At 38.0% G+C, this 20,752-nt stretch overlaps 3 protein-coding genes across 3 annotated transcripts in view; 2 read left to right on the top strand and 1 right to left on the bottom strand.

Annotated features, from left to right (window-relative positions):
* LOC120779659 (suppressor of lurcher protein 1) overlaps positions 1-20,752 on the top strand; it is a 48,955-nt gene that overhangs the window by 1,289 nt on the left and 26,914 nt on the right. The window contains exons 3-7 of the mRNA XM_040112017.1: positions 6,889-7,430; positions 9,718-9,889; positions 10,381-10,440; positions 10,658-10,896; positions 11,014-11,109. Coding sequence (XP_039967951.1) covers positions 6,889-7,430; positions 9,718-9,889; positions 10,381-10,440; positions 10,658-10,896; positions 11,014-11,109 — 1,109 coding nt within the window. The remainder of the gene's footprint in view (positions 1-6,888; positions 7,431-9,717; positions 9,890-10,380; positions 10,441-10,657; positions 10,897-11,013; positions 11,110-20,752) is intronic.
* LOC120779690 (myosin regulatory light chain LC-2, mantle muscle) lies at positions 2,707-6,585 on the top strand. The gene is made up of 5 exons (XM_040112051.1): positions 2,707-3,174; positions 3,253-3,474; positions 3,539-3,658; positions 3,850-3,986; positions 6,083-6,585. Exons 1-5 carry the CDS (start codon positions 3,133-3,135, stop codon positions 6,261-6,263), a joined length of 702 nt encoding a protein of 233 aa, XP_039967985.1. The 5' UTR covers positions 2,707-3,132; the 3' UTR covers positions 6,264-6,585.
* LOC120779680 (fatty acyl-CoA reductase wat-like) lies at positions 15,912-19,896 on the bottom strand. The gene is made up of 8 exons (XM_040112041.1): positions 19,717-19,896; positions 17,766-17,878; positions 17,439-17,687; positions 17,100-17,361; positions 16,836-17,040; positions 16,538-16,780; positions 16,081-16,338; positions 15,912-16,002 (listed from the first exon to the last, which is right to left on the bottom strand). Exons 1-8 carry the CDS (start codon positions 19,790-19,792, stop codon positions 15,912-15,914), a joined length of 1,497 nt encoding a protein of 498 aa, XP_039967975.1. The 5' UTR covers positions 19,793-19,896.

Here is a 20,752-nt window from a genome sequence, read left to right as displayed (position 1 = left end):
GCTTTGGTGTGTTTTTTTTTGGCTTCGGCTCGATATTTCCCTCCATTGCTCATAAACCCATATCTTATGCGCAGTTTTGATGCTCTCCATAAATGTGGGAGCGGAATTCGCAAGATCAGGCATGTCCAAAACAACTTGTTTACATGATTATTTTTGAAAAAATTCATCTTTATTGGGACGACACGAGCAAGAAGGCCTTTCATACCCAAAATATCCACCAAAATCTTTCGTAGGGATTCGCGTGAGATGTCGAGCTCTCTTTACTTTTCTAATACTTTCATCAGTTGTCCAGAACGAGACATGTCTTCAATGATCTCTTGGCAGTATTTGAAGGCTTTGTAGCACTCGTAGGCTTGCGTTTTTGATAAAACTGGTTCACCGTAAGCCTTTTCCAACATTTGCAAGGATTCCGCGTACGAAATTCGGTTAGAAATACAAAATTTGAGAAAAAGTCTTTGTTCGATGTTTTTATCCATTCTAAAATTCGGAACGCACTACTGAGGTGTAACGACTGAAAGATATATTTTCTAATTATATTTTCGATTGAGATCTCAAAAAGGCCATCATAATAGAACTTGCGAGCGTCATTCGGATCGAACTGAATTTAAATCGTAAAGAAGTAGAGATTAAACTCAAGGTTGAATTTGTGGAAAAGTTTTTTTCCGAAATGGATTTTCTATTCTACATTTGCAATATCTGCAGAATCGGAAAAAAATTCCCAATATTTAACACAGATTTAAAAAAATTTACGAAATTTTGCGAGAGAGCATTCTTTGTTTCATAAAAAAGCTTAATCCATTTTAGTTAGAAATAAAAAAATGTTTTTCAATATTAATTTTTCAACTCGTGCAATGAGAATTCTGTAAGCACCCGTTATAAGAAGCATGCCACAAATTAAATGCAACGCAAAATCCAACATCTGCCAATTAAATAAATTACATATGTATATGTAACAGCATAAATCCGTCCAAATACTGAACGCGCAAACGAAAGAGGGGGGGAAATTCAAAAATTCGAACATTCCTGTGAAAATTCCACGCACAAAAAGTGCCAAATAAAAATCTAAATGCATTGATATCTGCACTATCGTTGAGTATTTATCGGAATTATTAATGTAAATAGAAAATTTTTGGCATTAACAACGGGCGAAGCCACAAAACGATAACCAAATGTGGCAGTGCAACTTTGTGCGGCAAGGTAGCGTTGCCTGTCCCATGCTGGGGCTCGCCCAATGGTGAGCGAGGCAACAAGGTTGTCGCGAGCGGCTTTGTACAGCACACGGCCATACGTAGTATATTGCTACATGCAACATTTAAATTAACGCAATGTTGCAACTTGTCAATGCGGCCGGCGGCCATCCAATAGTTGGTGGGTGGCTAGCAAGCAGCAAGTCGGAGATGGCGCAGTCATTTCGATTGCTGGTGGCTGCTCTTGTTTCCTACATAAATCTCGCAGTACTCGACATATGCACTTCTTGCTGCCACCATTCCATGAAGTGCACATAAATAAGTGTGGCTAAATGGCGGTGTGCTCGTTGAATGTGCTTTCTAAATTTAATCCGTTTTCATTCAAACATAAAGAGTTGTGTTTTTGTCACACATCATTGGCATAAATCAATCTGCCAATATCAATGTTTGCGAAATTTTTATGGCAATGAATTTATTGGACAAGCGTGTGTCACAGCTGTGGGAGGCCATCAAACAGTCACTGGTGCAAAGAGAGACAAAAGAGCTTATTTCACTCAATTGAATTATCTGCAGAGGCCTTGAGCTCTTTCAAAGCATGAAAATCTCCCACTGAAGAGGAGTTTCTTGTGGGAATTTCTTTCTTCCACAATTCCGACCATTTTCGACGGATGTTCTAACGCAAACGTCTCAATACTACCAAATAGAACTCCTTATTGACCATCTGTCTCTTCGGAACAAAGTCATAGTGCACCAAACCACGACTATCGAAAAAAACACTTCACCTTGTTTTTGAGCGGCTTTGGCGTGATTTTTTTGGTTTCGGCTCGTTTTTTTCCCTCCATTCCGATGATTGTTGACTTCTTTTCAAGCACCATGTCCATTACTTTTTTAATATTTTCATGAGTTGACGAGAACGAAGGAGGCATGTCTTCAACGCTTTCTTGACCGTCTTTGATGGCTTTGTACCACTCCTAAGCTTGTGTTTTTTGATAAAACTGAATCACTGTAAGCTTTTTCCAAGTAATGGTGACCTTCAACGTGAGTGTTCTAGGTTAGCAAGCTATTATTGCTCAAAGGTTAGTCAGGTCTTAGTTAAAGCCTTCTTCATAATAAATGAAACTTTTAACCACAGATATTATGCATAATTTTAGCTAACGGTATTATATATCTGCATCCTTTGACAATAGTTGCTTTGGCAGAGATTTAAGTAATTTGCAAAATATTTCCTTCAAATTGCAACAAATTGAAAAAATTGCGTTTGTGTTGCCAGAGCACCGCCCTCACCGATACTGTGGCCAATTTATCTAATATAGGCATTTGCACAGCTATACACACCCACAAATTCAACAACATATGTGCAATTATAGGTGATATATGCATTTTGTATGAGTTGCGGGTTCGTGCAGGCGGACAACGTAATGACATTTTCGCAATTTCAATTGCGTCGACGCGACAAAATCAAGCGAGCAGGTAGTGGATGGCCATTAGCTATTAGAAATCGGCCATTAGCAGCGGGGTTGTAATTCAAAATTGACTTGCCGTGGAGAAGAACCACGGTGAGCAACTTGGCGGAAATCGGGCTAAAAATACAAGAACGAACATTGCAAGAAATCGCGACGCTTGTGCGTTCGCCAGAGAAGATCTTGGACTCTTTTCGAAGCACAGAAAAAAAATATTTCTAATAAATAAATAATTCTCTTTCAATTTGTCAATAAATTCGAACTAAAACGGCAAACGAATTTTCAGTTAACGATTAGCAAAGCGTTTGCACGAACGTTCGAGGGTACTTGGGTCCTAACCTAGTTGTCGCGAGTGTTAGACACAATCTTATATTAGTGTACATCCCTTTCAAGGCTGAAAAGGATAAATGTGTATTGTTAAATAAATACAATTAAAGTGAATTATTTTTGAAAATACACACAGTTCTAAAAAGCAAAGCGCCGAAATGTCTGATCCCATAACATTTTCCGTCGATGAAATGGAGCAGGTATGCAGCGAATGCAACGCCATAAAACTACAAAATTGCTACAAATTTTATGTAATTTTAAATTTCTCGTGCGTGTAGCGACGTCGTCGCGCCAGCGCTGCCCGCAAGGCTTCCATCGTGCGTCCGCCCAGTCCACCAAAAGTCGAGTCGGAAGCAATGGCGGCCATCAATGAGATATTCAATCCAACTTATAAGAAACCCGTGACCAAAGGCAACTATCGCGCCCCCGACGAAGTGTCCGCCGATGACTTGGAAGCGATGAAGGACCTGGACATACGCAAGTTGGCTGAATTGAAAGAAGTAGAAGACAAATGGCAAATGTGCGAGTGTTGTGCAAATGACATAATTTATTTGGTGTTGACAGGTATTCGTGCTGCTCGACTTGGACAGCGACGGCTTGATTTCGAAGGATGATTTGCGCTTCACCTTCACCGCGCTCGGCACAGACACGCCGGACGAGCTGATCGAGGAAATGCTTAAGGAGGTGAATAATAAAAGTTGCCATGATTGGAGATTACATAGTTGAGGCAAAACAACAAGAACAAGTTTCTTATGTGAAGTGTAAATAAAATGTGCAATAAAAGTGTGCAATTAGAGTTTGAGCGTGATAAGTGTCCTTAATATATATTATTAATGTGTGTAATGTGTTGTGTAAAAGTACGAATTTCCACACAGGCAAAGGATCCTTTGGACTACGAGGCTTTCATAGAGTTAATGAGCCATCGCACGGTTGAGTTGGATCCAGAGGATGTGCTGTTGGAAGCTTGGAGCAAGTGGGACGATTATGGTACGGGCAAAATTGAGGAGAAAAAGTAAGTATGCCCCGATTTATATTGGAAATTTATTTATATTATTTTCTAGTTGTTATGAGTTTGGTAATAAGAAAGTTTCAAAAAACACTTCACTTTACGCTATTGTGAATTGTGAAAGTTGAAGTTCGTTTTATGTCCAAAAGTTAGGGCCAAGTCGAACATGACTTGATTATATACAGTTATTTTTACAGAATTTTTTGATCATAAAACCTATAACCATATTTTGGTATATTTTTACTGTATTTGAAGATTTAGTATTAGTAAAAATATTTATTTTGAAAGGAGCTACAGCTGATCTCCGGGAGTTCCTCTCAAAAAATACTCTGTAATATTCATCGGACGATATAACACTATCTGTGTGTATTCTTAAATATATGTATGTACATATAAATCCCTTAAATGAATCCCTTTCTATTGAGGGAAAATTTAAAACTCCAACATTATGGACACTTTGACTCCTCTTGTCAGGCTTAAACTTTAAGTGCATTTGGGACATAAGAATATTTGTGCCTAAATCCATAAGCTAGCCACAGAGACCTTAGAACTTACCAAAGTCTCTTTTACTAAACAATATAAATTTCCAATAAACACCTTGCGTTCGTCGATATTTCACTAATAGCTTTTATTATTACCACTTGTTGGAGCATATTTAGAAAAATATTTCCGAAGCAAAAATATATTAAATTTTCTTAGTGGCATTGATTTGATCGATTATTTGGGGTTAAAGACCCTAGTTTTATGCACAACTTCGCAGCTTAGAAAAGTGATGAGGACTTGGATTTTCCCCTTTTCTTTTTTCTTCAACAAAAAAAGCTAAATTTTAAACAAGTGAGATGTGAATACAAGGTATAATAAATAAGTTTTCGATACCCAAGAAACGAACTGTCAAAGTTTGATTGCAATAGTAAACAAAGTCTTCTTCTTACTACGATGATGGCATTACAAGCTATTGTATATTTGTTTCAAACGTAGTCGGAAAAAAGTAAAGGGAAGAAATTGTCGGAAATTCTAATTCCATCACTTTTGATGGATACTTCCATAACTGCTTGCTTTCTGTATCGCTAACCGTTGCTTCTTCGATTTGACACTCGCCTAGTTCCTACTACTAACGAATAATTTTATATTGTCAACACTGTCAACATTATCCACTTCTAGATTTTTTATAAAAAAAAAAAAAAACATTTATGAAAGGTGAAACTACATATTTAAGGGGTTACATGGGTTTCTCCGGGTAAAAAACAACCTTTTTTCAACAATTTTTTTCTCATACGAAATATGAAATATTTTATTAGAATTTTTTATTGTTACATACGTTATTAACAAGAAATTCTAAAATTTTTGGGAAAAATATTTTAAACTCGGCCATTGCGGCGCCATTTTTGACCCCTCGGAAAAAATATGCGCCCACGTTGGCAAGATGACTCCTTACAGGCTCATCTAAAATTAAAAAAATACGTGTTTTAGTTAAAACTTTAACTTAGAACATGGACAAAAGAAAAAAAATCTGAAAATTGGAATTGTGGTAGACATTTTGACAAAAAAATTAAAATTTCGCAAATTTTTTTTTTCAAATAGTTGTAAGCGAAAAAAATTTCATCCACGTCTTTAAGAATTGTATCTCAAGGATCTTTGTAAAATTTCATGAAGATCGATTGAATAGTTCTCGAGAAATCTTGCCAACCGACTTTAAAACCACAGTTTCGAGAAAATCGCGTTTAAAGACGGCGCACCTAGGCCAGCTAACCTCGAGCACACAAGTTCTCAAGACTGTAACTCCGCAACTATTATTCGGATCAACTTGAAAATTTAGGACAATATTCTAGAGATGTTGCAAAATTAAAAAGACAAAAAAAAATAAATTTTTTGAAACCCGTAAACCTATGTAAACCTTTAAAATAACGAGAGAAGTTCATTTAGTCAAACCTGTATGACCATTCGTTTCTCCGATTTGCTATTTTCTGTGTGGTAGTTGTTCTAATGCAAATTTATTACAGATTTAGGTATGTCATTGCTTATTAACACTTTAGCGCCAAAAAGTTACTAGTAAAAATGTTTTGTTTTTGTTTTTCTAATCGCAAGTTTCTACTGTATTGCAGAATATACGAGGAGCTAACCAACTACGGCGATGTCATGACGACCGCAGAGGCCAACGAAGCGCTGAAGTATGCACCGATCGCCAAAGCCAAAACTCTCGAGGAACCTGCTATGATTGACTATCCAGCCTTCTGTCGCATCCTGTGTGGCTTGCGGAAGGGAAAGCCACGAGCAGAAGAATAAAACACACTTACACATATACATACAGCTATAACAATATTTATTGCAGTTTGCTAGCTCATCCAGGGCCTCCATACCCACAACCACATGTCCACACACACATAACGCTCCTAAGCACATACATATGTGCACACATGTGTGTGAGTGTGTGTGTTTGGGTGTGTGGTGTCCGATATTTTATTGTGAATACCATGTAAAGTGACATTTTTATTGCGCACAAATACTTTTTTCTCCGATAACTCGAATTTTTCTGTTTGAAAATACAATAAATCAAAAGTGGTGTGTGCGAAGACACGCAGACTCAAATGCGCTGTGAGCGTTTAAACGGTTGGCATTTTTATTTTTAACCGCGCTGCTTGCCTCGCACGCCATGTACATACGCCTCGCATGACCAAGTCCACCAATGACTAATAAATTCTCAAACTCAATTTCGTTTCATGCATTTGCACGTTCACCGCCATCGCCACCGCTGCCCGCCGTTGTCGCTGTCGCTGACTGGCTGCGCTCGCCGCTTGCCACGCTACAATTATTGCCATTGCCGCTTGCGCTGCTTTTGCCTCGCATGCTGCTTCCTTGCTGCAACGCCTTGCCTCTGCTCGCTTTCGGCGCACTTCCGTTACATTTTCAGCTGTTCGGAGTACATTGAAATATTTCCGTTCCTGCGGGAGCCCGTCATTGAGAACTCGACTAATCCGGATTATGTTATTTGCAATCGCACCGCTGCTACAACGTCGACTGTGTCAGCATTAGCATCTGCAATGGCTGCCACGGCGTTAGCAGCCAACCGTAGTGTTGCAACAACAAAGGCCCTGCCGTCACCCACAACGGCTGAAATCAAGCAGCAAGCGATGTCGTCCGTTAACGCCAACACAATGACGATGGCGCAGGCCGCTAGCAAGAAGTCAGTGCCGGCTGCGAGTGGCGTTGCCAACCACGCTCATTTAACGGTTATTGCTGCCAATAACTCGGTTGCCGCCGCTGTCGCTGTCGCTGATTTACGTGGCAATGAGTTTATTTATAGTGCAGGCAAAATTTTCGGCATTCGCGTACGTTTTAACCAACAACAACTGCTACAGCGCGAGCAAGCGCTGGGAAATGAAGCAGACGGCGGCGTTGCGCTGAAAAATTGGCTGCTCAATATAACCGGAGAGTATCGATTCTTGAAGAAGGGTATGCATTCCAATTGTATTTTATTTTTATATTCAATGATTATATTGATTGGTTATTGATGCTAGCTGCACCAGTGCGACCAATTATAATTAAATATTTTCTAATTAAAATTTTTAAAGCCATCATGGTTAAACTGCTTTTAGTATAAAAAATAACTATAATATATTAAATTTTAAGTGGTTTATAAATTACATGCGCATATTAATTGTTGGGTGGGCTGTGTACTGTTTAAATTTAGTTTCTGCAGACTCTTTAAATATTTAAATTTTATTTTAACGTTTTGCTCCAGATTCCAGTTATTATTGATTACGCACTTAAGTCGATAATTTCAAATATTTATTGCATTAAATCAATAAAATTGTTGTAGAAGCTCGTTAATCATTTTTAATGTTAATTTGCTATTGTAAAATGTTGTTCATACGCCATGTAGTACATCAGTAGCAAATAGAGCCTAATGAAGAAAAATACGTTTCAAATATTTTTTAAGCTTTCAGCATCAACATAAATACAGCTCCACCCAAATGATGCACAAATTGTTTTATTACAAATCTATTTATGCTGCCAAACACGCCTTCCTAGCAAGGAAATTTATTTACCATTCATTCAACTCGTTCAATTACAAGGCCTAAGTTAAGTGAAGTTCAAGTAACTCATAAAAAATACAATAATATTAGGCAGTCGAAAAGTCTTTTCGTATTTCTAATCAAACTTCAACTTTTTTTCATATTTATAACGAACTTTAATCAACCAAATATGTACCATTTTGGTCGACCACTTTTTGCCATTTTTGCGCTAGTGACATCTTTCCATCAGTGTAAAACTTTCTCGGCGAAAAACTGCCACCAATAATTTTCACAGGCTTCTCTTGAAGCCAACTTTACTCCATTAACGGAGTCCTGCATTGAACGAAACAAATTGTAGTCCGATGTTGCCAGGTCAGGGCTAAATATATGGCGGATGCATCAAAACTTCCCAACCAAACTCTCGCAGTTTTTGCCGAGTCATCAAAGATGTGTGTGGTCTAGCGTTGTCCTGATGGAAAACGAAGTCCTTTCTGTTCATGAAGTTCTGACCGTTTTTTCGATTGCTTGCTTCAATCTCATCAGTTGTTGACAGTAAAATGTAGAATCAATCGTTCAACCAAGCTGGAGCAGCTCGTAGTGAATGATTCCTCTCCAATCCCACCAAACACTCCACATAACCTTTCGAGTCGTCAATCCTGGCTTTGCGGCCTTCACCTCGCTTGAACCATAGTCATTTTCGCACATTATTGTCCTATTTGATCCACTTTTCGTCTTCTGTTACCATTTGCTTCAGAAATGGTTCGATTTCATTTTGTTTCAGCAAATAATCGCAGATGTTAATTCGGTCCATTAAATTTTTCACAGACACAGACACACACAATTCATGTGGTACCCAAATATCAAGCTTCCTTTTGTTGCCAGCCTTTTTTAAATGGTTTAAAACCTTCTGATGATGAATGTTAAGTTCCTTAGCGTTGTCATGGCTGCTTATGTGATGGTCCTGGTCAATCTTTTCCATAATTTCATCGACTTTTTCAACAATAGGTTGACCAGAGCAAGGTGCATCTTTCACATCGAAATTTCCAAAACGCAAGCGAGCGAACCATTGTTGTGCTACATGAACTGATACAGCGCCGTCTCCGAAAACTTCACAAATTTCGTTGGTGGCTTGCGTGGCATTCTTCGCTGTTTTATGCAAAAATTTCAAAATATTGCGAATTTCTTCATTATTTTCACTCATTTTTGAGCAGCTGTAACTTCTTTTTCAACTTCCCCGAATTTATTTTTTTGCTTAAATAAAGCTTAAAATCTCACCTATCCAACAGTATATGGTATGACACAATGTTATTGCTAGCACTGGAAATATACGACTGCAACGACATCTATTAACAAAATACGAAAAGACTTTTTGTACTATATATATATTATAATTCACACTAGCTTCTACTATAGTTCCTTCTCCAGTATGTGCTTAGCCTTATGTTGAAAGTTAGTTATCATTACATGTCTCCATAGCCGATTACTCATAGTGTCGAATTCACTAAGCGAAGGTTTAAGTTAAATCACTTTTACAACCAGCTACTCGTATAACTGATCTAGCACCGCCGCATTTAATCTACGTGTGTTCTTCATGAATATACAGAAGAATGAATATTGAATGAATATTTGTTTCTTTTTTTCATCCATAATACTTCATTCACTAAAACAATACACAGCTCAAGCATTGTTTTGATTCTTCTCTTATGATATTGTAATGCTTTCAGAGCATTTTCAAAATGATGGACGCCTCATACCCGGATCATATTGTGACTATTATTTCTTTGCTGATCCCAATGCGAAACCTGACAGCTTCGAGATTTGGCAATACTTTCATTCGCCTCGTTTTCCAGCGAAATATCCGGCGCACATCAAATGCGCCTACAAATTCATCGGCCGGTAAGAAGTAGCAAGAAAGAGCTTCTAGAGAGAAGTATACAAAAAGAGAATATTATTATAAGTTGCGATCGATTGATACTTGACTTGACTTCAATGGTTTCAGTGTCAACTGTCATAATACCATACAAGCAAACGATTGGAAGAATATTATATTGTCGTTATCCCAAATTAAGTTTATATTTCATAATTTTTAGATAAAAGAAACGCCATTTAGTGACAAATATAAAAGTAGGTTAATTCGAATTTATGATGTAGTAATTCGAAATTTTCACCTGAAGTTAATGTTATAAAAATATAAGGTGTTATGCCAAACTAAAAACTTAAATGTGAAAAAGTATGAAGTTCAAGTGTAGACTCCTTAAGCCATCAAATATATATTTCAAGTATTTGATAAAGAATATAAGGCCTACTCTATAAGCAATCTTTATAAACTATTATGAATTAGTTTTTCTCTCAATTTCAAACAATTTTTTTACTTTTTTCATTCACAGTCCAGAAAGTCGCGTTGAAATAGTCTTTGAGGAGTTGCAGCTGCCGAAAAAGGACGACAGGTAAAAGGAAAAAGCATAAAGCATAAAGCCAAATAAATGTTATTTACAGCAGCATTAAAAGGGCAACCCTAAGACTGCATTTCGATTCTTAAATGAATTATTTAGCGGAAATATACTTTAACTAATTAAATTTCCCAAATGAACATGCTGAGTACATATTTACTTCCCAAAAAATAGAGTTTGAATTCTGTTTATTACAAAATTCTGCCGATTTCAGCTGCAGCATGGATAAGCTAATAATTTTCGACTCGGAGTCAGCCAATATGAATGCCGTTATTGATGTCATTTGCGATGCGCCGCCTACGCGACGCATCATCAGTTCCGGTCCCGATTTGCTAATCGAATTCAACGCTAGTTCCAATAAGACAGCCAAAGGCTTTCGCGGCAAATTCAAATTTATACACAATGAAGTCGAAGACCAATTTATGCCAGCGCTCACAAATGATTTGACAACAGGTAAACGCTCAAAGCAAAAGCAAATAACTCGAAAATAAAATATTTATTACTCAAACATATAATATTCGTATTCTGAAGCAATAACTTTATTTAATGCATTTCCCTTGTTATTTAAAGAAAAGATAATTGCTCTCGAACGAATCGGTTTGCGGAAGGAGACTCCACGTCCGGTGCTCACGGCAGATGAGTGGGGTAAATTTTTCAAGGATAATGGTAAGTTTTGCATGCTATTTATCTTGCTGTACGCATAATACAGTGTTGGAAAAAATAATAGGGACATCAAGTTCATTCCCATATTTTATAGCAGAGATTTTCTTTATTCGTCCCACAGTATTGAAGTTAACTGTAAACTATGGTAATGCTATCAAATACTCTTTATATTTTTATACATATGTACATATGTATCTTCTAAATTGAGTTTAGAAAAATGGGATTTTTTTAATTATGACGTAACGGTCATCACACACATAACTTACGCTCTTTATTTTTAAGTAATTGTCAGTAAATCAGCCGCATCAGTCGCCAGTTAAATGCACCGTAAAATCTTCTTGTCTCATAAAAGCAAAGCAAAAGATTTTTTTTTACTACATTAGCCGCCACGGTCGATTTAAACTCTCCCCGTCGCAACTGCACGTTTCCTGGGCCTCCCGTTAGATGACGTCGATGACAACACATTTAACCCTTACCATCTTAACGGGGATTGATAACCGTTAAAACAACAACAACCACATTTAAACCCTCCAAAACGAGTTCAGCGTCGATTAGTATTTCTGAAGCTAAGCAAGAACAACAGGTTAAAAGATCGATTCTTGATGATCTTGGACAGCTTAGAACGCCGGTCCGTTGTGGTATCTAAAACTCCTATATACATAATAGATCGTGAAACCTTTACAAATCGGCAAGGCGCTTTGAGCCAATCACGAATTTGTTGAGACGACTTCAACTTCGGCTATGTGTGCTGGTTCGCTGAAGATAAGACTACGGAGATGCTTTAAACTCAGTCTTGCAATAGCTGGACAATGGAGGAGAAAGTGCTTGAATGTTTCTTCACCCTCCTCCATACAAATGAATAAGAACACCTACGCTTGCGGCTAAATGAACTTTAGCAAATGCAACAACAAAAATATTATTTTAATCAGCAGCGTAAGTGTCAGAAGTCGCATTTGTTCAATAAAACCTGTGGTGCTTCAAAATAATTGCGGTTGCTTACTGATTTTACCAACAACAAAGTTAGGAGAGGCTAAGTTCGGGTGCTAAAACAGAATTTGTTCTCTTGCAACTTGCAGGAATCAAAGCTAGGGAAATATTTTAAGGTGAAAATCGTCAACCAAAGGTTATAAGGTATATAGGGCTCAAGGAAGTATTGACCGATTCAACATATTTTTGATACACAGAGTTACTATCGTCAGGAAAAAGTTCTTTCCCCAATTTTCGCACTGCGACATAAACATAAAAAAAGAACTCCTAAATTTAATTGAGGTCAAGTCCCGAGAAATATAATTTCACCAAAAAGTGGACGGTACCACGCCCATGGTCCAATTCTTTTTCCGACCCCGATAACGCTCTCTCATACCATCTCGTAGGTAAATTTTTACGTTTCTGACGTATTTAGTTATTGATTTATTGCACTTTTAGTAGTTTTTAACAGTACCGTTAGATGGTGAGTGAGCGGGGTTATCTTCCGATTTCATCCACTTTCACATTGTCGGTAGGCTAGGTAAATATGGTTGCTGTAGCCTTAGTAGTTTAGGAGATATGTAAAAGATATGTACTTTTTAGAGGGCGGGATCATGCCCGTTTTTCCAATACTTTTTATACTAAAGGACGCGCATACCAAGTTTAATCAAGATATCTTAAGTTTTACTTAAGTTACAACTTGCTCGGATGGATGGACGGACAGACGGACAGATAGATAGTCACCCGGATTTCAACTCGTCTCGTCATCCTGATCATTTATATATATATAACTCTATATCTACCTCGCTTAGTTTTATATGATACATACAACCGTTAGGTAGGCTAGGCTCTGTAGCAACATGTTGCAAGGGTATGAAATTAAACTTCAACCTTGTGAATGTAACCTAACGTCAAAGAATTTTGGTTAGCTGAACTGGCACTGGTTCTTTCAGCATCAACTACGAAAAGGAATAAAATTTTCCCAAGGCCTCCGGTTACTCTTTGTTATATCAATTATAAATTTAGACTCTGCGTAAGTTTGGCTTCTCTAATTATATTACTTCACATAAAACACTGTTCTATTCTCTTTCGCTCATTAACTCACTTATTGCCTATAAAAACTGGCTGAAAGGAACTAAAAGATAACTAACAACTGTCTCCGCTTCCGATTCAACCACGAAACGGAAGTCCCTCTTTTTGCCGCGCATAAATTCTCATCAGCAAAGATGTATTCCTCTTTGTTTCGCAACTCGGTCTCCAGCCGACTTCGCATTCAACTCAGCGGCTGAGACTCCATTTAGCAGCCAACCAGCCAAGTACTTAGCCGCAAATGAAATTACGTCTCGGTCGGAGAGTAATTCCCGCCAAGCGACGAAAGTGATTTCAGTTTCTTCTAAAAACACGTCGGCAGTGTTGCAGTGTGTATGTGTGTGAGTGAGTGTTGGCAGCTTCATAATGCGAATTCGCCGATTTCGTAGTTACGCTCGTACACTTCGCTGTTGCTGGCGCTGTCGGCATTTGTTGGCCTTAATTTCTAGCGGAAGTGGAAATGAACCACAGCGCATATAAACGTACGTAATATTACCCTAGTTTAGTAGCACCGCGCCGCATAGCTGCGTGTAAAACCGAAAGCCGTAGACGATTATTCAGCCAGCGGCACACAGCCAGTCGGAGTCTGTGTGTGTGTACCGAACTTCACTTGTGGCGAAACTATCAGTTGGCAGCGTTTTGCTTCTTTTCTACAACTTCCGTTCGGCAATCGGCACACGCCGCACGCCACACGCGTCTTCGCACAGCTCACTCGCCAACTGGCCTCCGATGAGCCAGCACTTACTACATGAGAAACATACATATGTATGCGTGTGTATTGCAACCACGCTATCCTTCGCAGCTGCCACAAGCGTTCAGTTGTAGTTTTACAACTGAAGTGGACGCTTCTCAGCGCGACAAAAACTCCAAAGCAATCGTTTTCGTATACATTCGGCTTTGCACGCGCGCGCCAAAACAATCGTTTGGCAACTCGAAGTTGCCTTATCGTTAAGTGCACAAATTTGAATTTGAAGCGGCGATTTGCGTCTCCAAGGTGTGCGGGGTATAGAAAGTTGTGAATTTGATTAGTGAAAACTTGAAAACCAAAAAAATAATAGTTTTGTCTTGACATCGGAAGACGTAAATTATGATTGAAATTCAGTGGACCCGCGCGCATTCCGTATGGATGCCGTTGTTGATTCTGATCTGTTTGCAAGTGTTGCCAACGGTGAACACACTAACAACTTCGTTACCAAGTACAACAACAACAACTATAGCGCATATTTTCTTTAAAGCGTCGCCAACAAATGCAAGCAAGGAGCTTTGCACCTCTGTGGGCACTGCCAGTGAGTGAAAAGTTGCCGATAAATTTGTGTAATACTCGTAATGTGTGTGGGTGTGTTGGTGCATCAACAAGTGTAATTTGTATTTTTTTAGAAAGTGATTTGAGCGATAACTGCATAAAGCCATTTGAAAAGTATTTTTCAACTATTTTAACTATTTGCCTTCAAAGCTTTATTCCTTTAGCTCTGTAGGGCGCTTTCAAATATTTTAAATAACAGGTGGCGCAAAAATAACTTTTAGTTTTGAGCCACCCTGTATATTTGTTAGTCGAAAAAGTATTTTCGTATTTTGTTAATACATAGATGCCGTTGCAGTCGTATATCTCCAGTGCTACCAATCACATTGTGTCAAACCATACAGTGTAGGAAAGGTGAGAGAGAAAGGTGTAAGCTTCATTTAACCAAAATAAAATTCGAAGAAATTCGCTATAAATTTGTGTATAAAAAAGAGTGGAATGCCACGCAAGCCGCCAACGAAATATGTGAAGTTTACGGAGACGATGCTGTATCAGTTCGTGTAACACAACAACGATTCGCTCGCTTCCGTTTTGGAAATTTCGATGTGAGAGATGCACTTCGCTCTGATCGACCTATCATTAAAAAGTCGATGAAATTATGGAAAAGATTGGCTAAGACCATCACATAAGCAGCCATGACATCGCTAAGGAACTTAACATTCATCATCAAACGGTTTTGAATCATTTAAAAGAGGCTGGCTACAAAAAGAAGCACGATGTTTGGGTACCACATGAATTGTCAGTGAAAAATTTAATGGACCGAACTAACATCTGCGATTCTTTGCTGAAACGAAATGAAATCGAACCATTTTTGAAGCGAATGGTAACAGGAGACGAAACGTGGATCAAATACAACAATAATGTGCAAAAAATCGTGGTCCAAGCGTGGTGAAGCTTAACAAATGTTCGCAAATTCAGGATTTACGACTCGAAAGGTTATGCTGAGTGTTTGGTGAGAGTGGAAAGGAATCATTCACTATGAGCTGCTCCAGCCTGAATGATTGATTCTACATTTTACTGTTAACAACTGATGAGATTGAAGCCAGCAATCGAAAAAACGGTCAGAACTGATGAACAGAAAGGGCTTCGTCGTCAGTTTTTCGCCGAGAAACCATATAAGTTTTACAGTGATGGAAAATGTCACTAGCGGAAAATTAGCAAATGGTGGTCAACCAAAATGGTACATATTTGGTTCCTTAAAGTTCATTATAAATATAAAAAAATAAGTTGAAGTTTGATTAGAAATACGAAAATACTTTTTCGACGACCAAATATTATAATATAAAAACCTTTGTCAATGCTCATTAATAGGAAGTACGCAAATGAAATAAAAGATTGCTCTCACACATCACGTGTTGCTTTTTTCATATATTTTCCAGCGCTTAAACATACTTACAATGCAGATTTCGGCGAAAACGTTCTACAAAAATATTATGAAATAGAAAGAAATTTACAGAAACAATTTACTTGCTACAATCCATACTAAGAAGGCGAAAAGACCGATCAATAGCGCTCGCAACAGTTGGTGTAAAATCTTAAATCTACGCAAAGAAAGAAAACATAAAAGTTTCAAAACAAATAAACAGTTACAGATCCGCAATGTATGTTGAGCTACTTACCTCCTATACATTTTTTGCGCCCTTGCTACAGTTTCTGGTCCCTCGTTAGCCAAATATAAGCGCATGCCTGCCAGGGAGAACTCTAAATATTCCCTCCAGTTTATGGACCGCATGTCAAAGTTGAAAATTTCCTTATCTATGGTGGACAACGAGTCCCACAATGATTTGGTGTTGTCCATAGTAAATGAGAATTCAGTTACAATGAAGTATTCCATTGCGCCAGTCAGTTTGTGTATGCTTCGATAGAGTTTGATCATTCTAAATGCAAACAAACAAAGGATAAGTATTCAATCAGTTAATGGGCACGATAAAATTTTCGTCCAAAACAAATATTTACTATCCCGGTTTATAGAGAGTAAGTAAAACCGGGCACTGAGTCAGTTAATTGTCTCATTGTACCCAGTAAGTAACGTGACATTCACAGCAACCAATTCCCACATGAGACACAAATGCTAACCTTCTTCGCTTGCCCTTTAGCGTGAGTAGGAAATCAATTATATAACCGGGTATTGTGTGATAGAAAAATGTCAATATATCATATAACCATTTCTGGCCAACGGTTATCATAAACGGAAACCAAATCATTTGAACAATAGGCATTACGGCTCCAAAATCCGTAATGGTTTTCATATATTGTTTCCAGAGCAGTGGATTCTCATCGTCATTTGTGTAGTTGTAAATCGGTGGCGCCAAATTTAAACTGCAAATGTAGAGATTAGAAAATATTTGACGCATTTCCCGCAATTCTGGCATACCGTTGTCGCTGATCTGAGCGCGCAGTTTCCCAACCGATGGCCAGCATTAAGCTGGCACAGGAATCTGCCGGCACCAGATGTGCCCTATGTTCCGACCTCATTTGCATTACACGTAGAACGCCACGTGCGGATGCGTACAGCGCCGCCGTAGGTCCATAGTAGTTGCCGGCCCAGCCGGTAACAGGTTCTTTATAGGTTGGCACAACTAAAGACGAGTGTGTCAATAATGAATACGTGCAAATCACTGACTGTTTTCGTACAAACCTATGGCAGGCCGAAATATGCTAATTGGCAGGGCACGCCCCACAGTGAGAACCGCTTCCTCGGCTAGAGACTTCGTGAATGTATATGTGTTTTTATATTCCGCACAAAGTACAGTTGCCAGCTTATTCGTCGTCTCGATACTCAAACTGTCCGCCAGCTCACACATTTGAACCGCGCCAATGCCCAATTTGTTGACATAATATTTTTCATCGATTGAGTGCACCACACAGTTGGCGAACGCTGATGAGACATGCACACAGGCCTACACGCCAATACGGACAATTTATGCATATAACGTTAGTGTCAGTAAATTTGATCTCATGCAGCATTTATACTTACTTCAAGGTTTCGCATTTCTTTGGCCAACTCAAGTAATTCCAATGTGGCACGTACATTTATGTTAAGCGCTTTTTGCAGCGGCTCATCGAAGCGCACTGTGGCCGCAAGATGAAACACCACATTCACCTCCGCAATTAATGCTTTACGATCCTCGACGGAAATGCCGAGTTTGGGAGTTTGGCAGTCGCCTAAAATCACATGAACTCGGTCCGTTAGTGTGACACCTGTATTTCTCAACTTTTCGAAGACCTGAGACATAAAATGGGAATCAAACATGAACTATAAATAAAAATGATGACGGGGGTTGGTGTGTACTCTCCCACTTACCACATTTTGGCAGAAATTAGTCAAACGTTCCTCAATACTTTTGCCAGCTTTGGGACGTACCATCATGTAAATGCGTTTAACCTCGGTTGCTCGCAGTAATTTTTCAATGAGTACTGAAATCGAAAAATTTCATTGAAGCAACAAGATTTATTAAATGCAGGATATATTTTCTAATTCCATTTTGTAGTCGTGGCTTAGGGCTGGCTCAAAATGTCAGCGTGTTTGTATATCGTAACAATCGTTTAGATCTAAGGGGTCACTTGACCAATAGGATACGACGATTACCATGATAAGGATCTGAATACGCAGATTTCGCTGTACGAAAGTGAAATTGGAGAGAAGGTAATCTAAAAAGTAACCGAAATACAAATTGGGTAATATAACTGGAAGCCGTGGACCACTTTATGTCTTTTTCACTTTTCGTATTTTCAAATTCTCTTTTCTTTTAAACGGACTTGGAATATTGATAAGCTTAAAGCATAATCTATACGACCGATTCTCTGTGGTCTTTCGCATCGTGGGCTATTGGAAATGTTTAGGAGTTCACAATCCTTTCAAGTACATGCAAAATTTTAAAGTGATACGAGGTACGAAGTCCACTTCCATGATAAAGTGAATTCGAGTAAAGAGATATGTCAGAAAAACCTGGTACAGTTGACAACCATATGTTTTCGCCTTAACTGTTGTTTTTTTAACCCTCTATCCTTAGGTTTCCTAGCGAAGCAACGTACACATTATGCACTGTGAGCCGTTGAAGGCAAAGGTTGAAGTCCGGTTAGTGTCATAAGAAGCCATGAAGCATGGTTGCCACTTAGAAAAAGTCCATGCGAAAAGTTATTACAAATAACTCGCCTTGACGTAACCCATTATTGTATTGAATTGCAAAAATTTGTGAAGGTCTTTGTATTCAAAATAAGACACGTCATGAAAAACATTTCAGCGCGTGCACACTGTACTCTGTATGTATGTATGTATGTACAGGGTCTAGGTGCATTATTTGTGCGCATATAGTATTTCCATAATGCAGTTCACGTATATCTTATACCTAGCCTTTCATCATGATCACTGAGTTCAATCAACTTGCACGTGGAGAATAAAGTCCAACTGATTTCAATGAACGCTCCCATAACTAAATTTCTCTAACCGACCCGAAGTCAAAGCGATCACATATTATCGCTAGATCGAATTTGTCATGCCGATCATGTATTACTTTCATCACTTGTCAAAATGAAAATGCAAAAGGTATGTCATATGAAATCGTGATCTTGGTGATTCTCACATTAAAAGTTGGATTTTTTACACTTTTAATCTAAGGTCTCTTTGAAGTGGTACGAACTCTCTTTATTCCATTTCTAGGTCACGTTGAACGGAAGGAATTCATCAATTTTCGCCAAATTTACTCCAGTGGATTTCAGATGATAGAGTCCCACAACAGCCAAAGTTGTGGAGCTCCATTTAGAGTCTACTCTGCAGAATAGTACTCTGCCTCATTCGTACCAACTAGTGAGAATACATATTGTTTATTAAGTTCAGATCGGTTAGGACTTGGTGTTTTTCAATTCACACAACGAAAATTGGACGTTTTTATATTGTTGGTGAGGCAAAGGTCAGTTCGTAAGCAAAACTAATGATGATGGGTTTTCAATAATCTGCAAACTCCTGGCTGTAAATTAATAATAGCACAGATGTCAGCCTATAAGGCATATTTTCTTCCAAACTCTTTAACTTCTATTTGGAAGAAACTTTATATTTGTCCACAAACTGCTTTCGTTTCAGCACAATCTTTGGTTTCAGTCTCTATGGTATATATAAGTATGTACACTGCCACCTGAATCCATGTAATTCTGTTGTATAACACATTTTTTAAGAATAATTTCACAAATCTTAGGTTTTATTCAGTGTTTCACACCGCCATATTGTTTTTCAAGCAAATACGCTGTCGATTTTGTACCTATTCCCATAAAACCGGTGCCTCCTGTTACGAACACCGTCTTGTTACGATAATAATCTTGTATATCGGAGGACATTTTGCCGAATTCTGTTGTACTGTGGGTGAGCGCGATCGCGTAATCCTTAAACGTTTCGTATATGTTCTCTTAAACTCCGCCTAATGGTCACTAAACAAACTGAAGACTGAAGAAGCGCCCATTCACCGCTTATATAGTTTATGAGCTAGACTAACGCACGCTATGACTATTTGAATATTTCTTCCGCCAAGTGCATTTGCAATTTTTACATATGTAAATGGAATAATGAATTTCATTTCGAATATATGAAATGTGATAAGTTCAGAATTTAGGTATTAAAACACATATATTTCACTTTCATTGGACTACACAAACATTCAGTTTGGTTGCATATATAATTCTTAATTGACAACTTCTTAATAAACCATTTAGTGCAGTCGAATTGGACAGAAACAAACTGTATAAGTATAACTAAACTCAGAAAATCGCCAGTTCAAAGAATAAATTTTGTCATTAAGAATTTCGGAAGCTTGTTAAATTCTGAACTACGTCAATTCTTAAAAAGATGATTTGAGTCCTGGAGACATAATCCCAATCACTTCCTTTGAAATTGCAACCACAAAAAGTGAAGTTATTGCGTTCTCAGTTAAGCAACTGCATTGTTTGTCATTCTACGCATTTGATAATTAAGAACGTATAGACATAATACCACATGTCTACATACATATGTATGTGCAAATATGTAATAGAAAAAGAATTAATTAAACTGTAGTATACTAAAGTCTTAGACCTCTTGAAAACAACTACTTGCTAGCTCATATACATATGTATGTATATAATATACATTTGTATGTAAGCCTCTTCGTATAATTTTAATATAATTTATAATTAAGTGTGGCGCTTTAATGAGGCACCTATCCAATAAATTATACTATATCATATATATATATATAATATCAATCAGTCGGCAACAACTATGCATGACATAAGCATTAATACCAAGTGCACCTGCTTTTGGCA

The sequence above is a fragment of the Bactrocera tryoni genome, chromosome 1, assembly GCF_016617805.1.
Source record: "Bactrocera tryoni isolate S06 chromosome 1, CSIRO_BtryS06_freeze2, whole genome shotgun sequence".
Classification (NCBI taxonomy): Eukaryota; Metazoa; Arthropoda; class Insecta; order Diptera; family Tephritidae; genus Bactrocera; species Bactrocera tryoni.
The sequence above is the reverse complement of the archived record's forward strand: the minus strand, read 5'-3'. Positions and strand labels throughout refer to the sequence as shown.

Excerpts from the sequence above, each read along its gene's own strand:
- LOC120779690 (XM_040112051.1), top strand. The coding sequence starts at position 3,133 with ATGTCTGATCCCATAACATTTTCCGTCGATGAAATGGAGCAG. Across the intron at positions 3,475-3,538 it reads AGTTGGCTGAATTGAAAGAA|GTATTCGTGCTGCTCGACTT; the intron begins GTAGAAGACAAA and ends TGGTGTTGACAG. Across the intron at positions 3,659-3,849 it reads TCGAGGAAATGCTTAAGGAG|GCAAAGGATCCTTTGGACTA; the intron begins GTGAATAATAAA and ends ATTTCCACACAG.
- LOC120779680 (XM_040112041.1), bottom strand. The coding sequence starts at position 19,792 with ATGTCCTCCGATATACAAGATTATTATCGTAACAAGACGGTGTTCGTA. Across the intron at positions 16,781-16,835 it reads CGCTCAGATCAGCGACAACG|TTTAAATTTGGCGCCACCGA; the intron begins GTATGCCAGAAT and ends CTACATTTGCAG. Across the intron at positions 16,003-16,080 it reads GCGCAAAAAATGTATAGGAG|ATTTAAGATTTTACACCAAC; the intron begins GTAAGTAGCTCA and ends TTCTTTGCGTAG.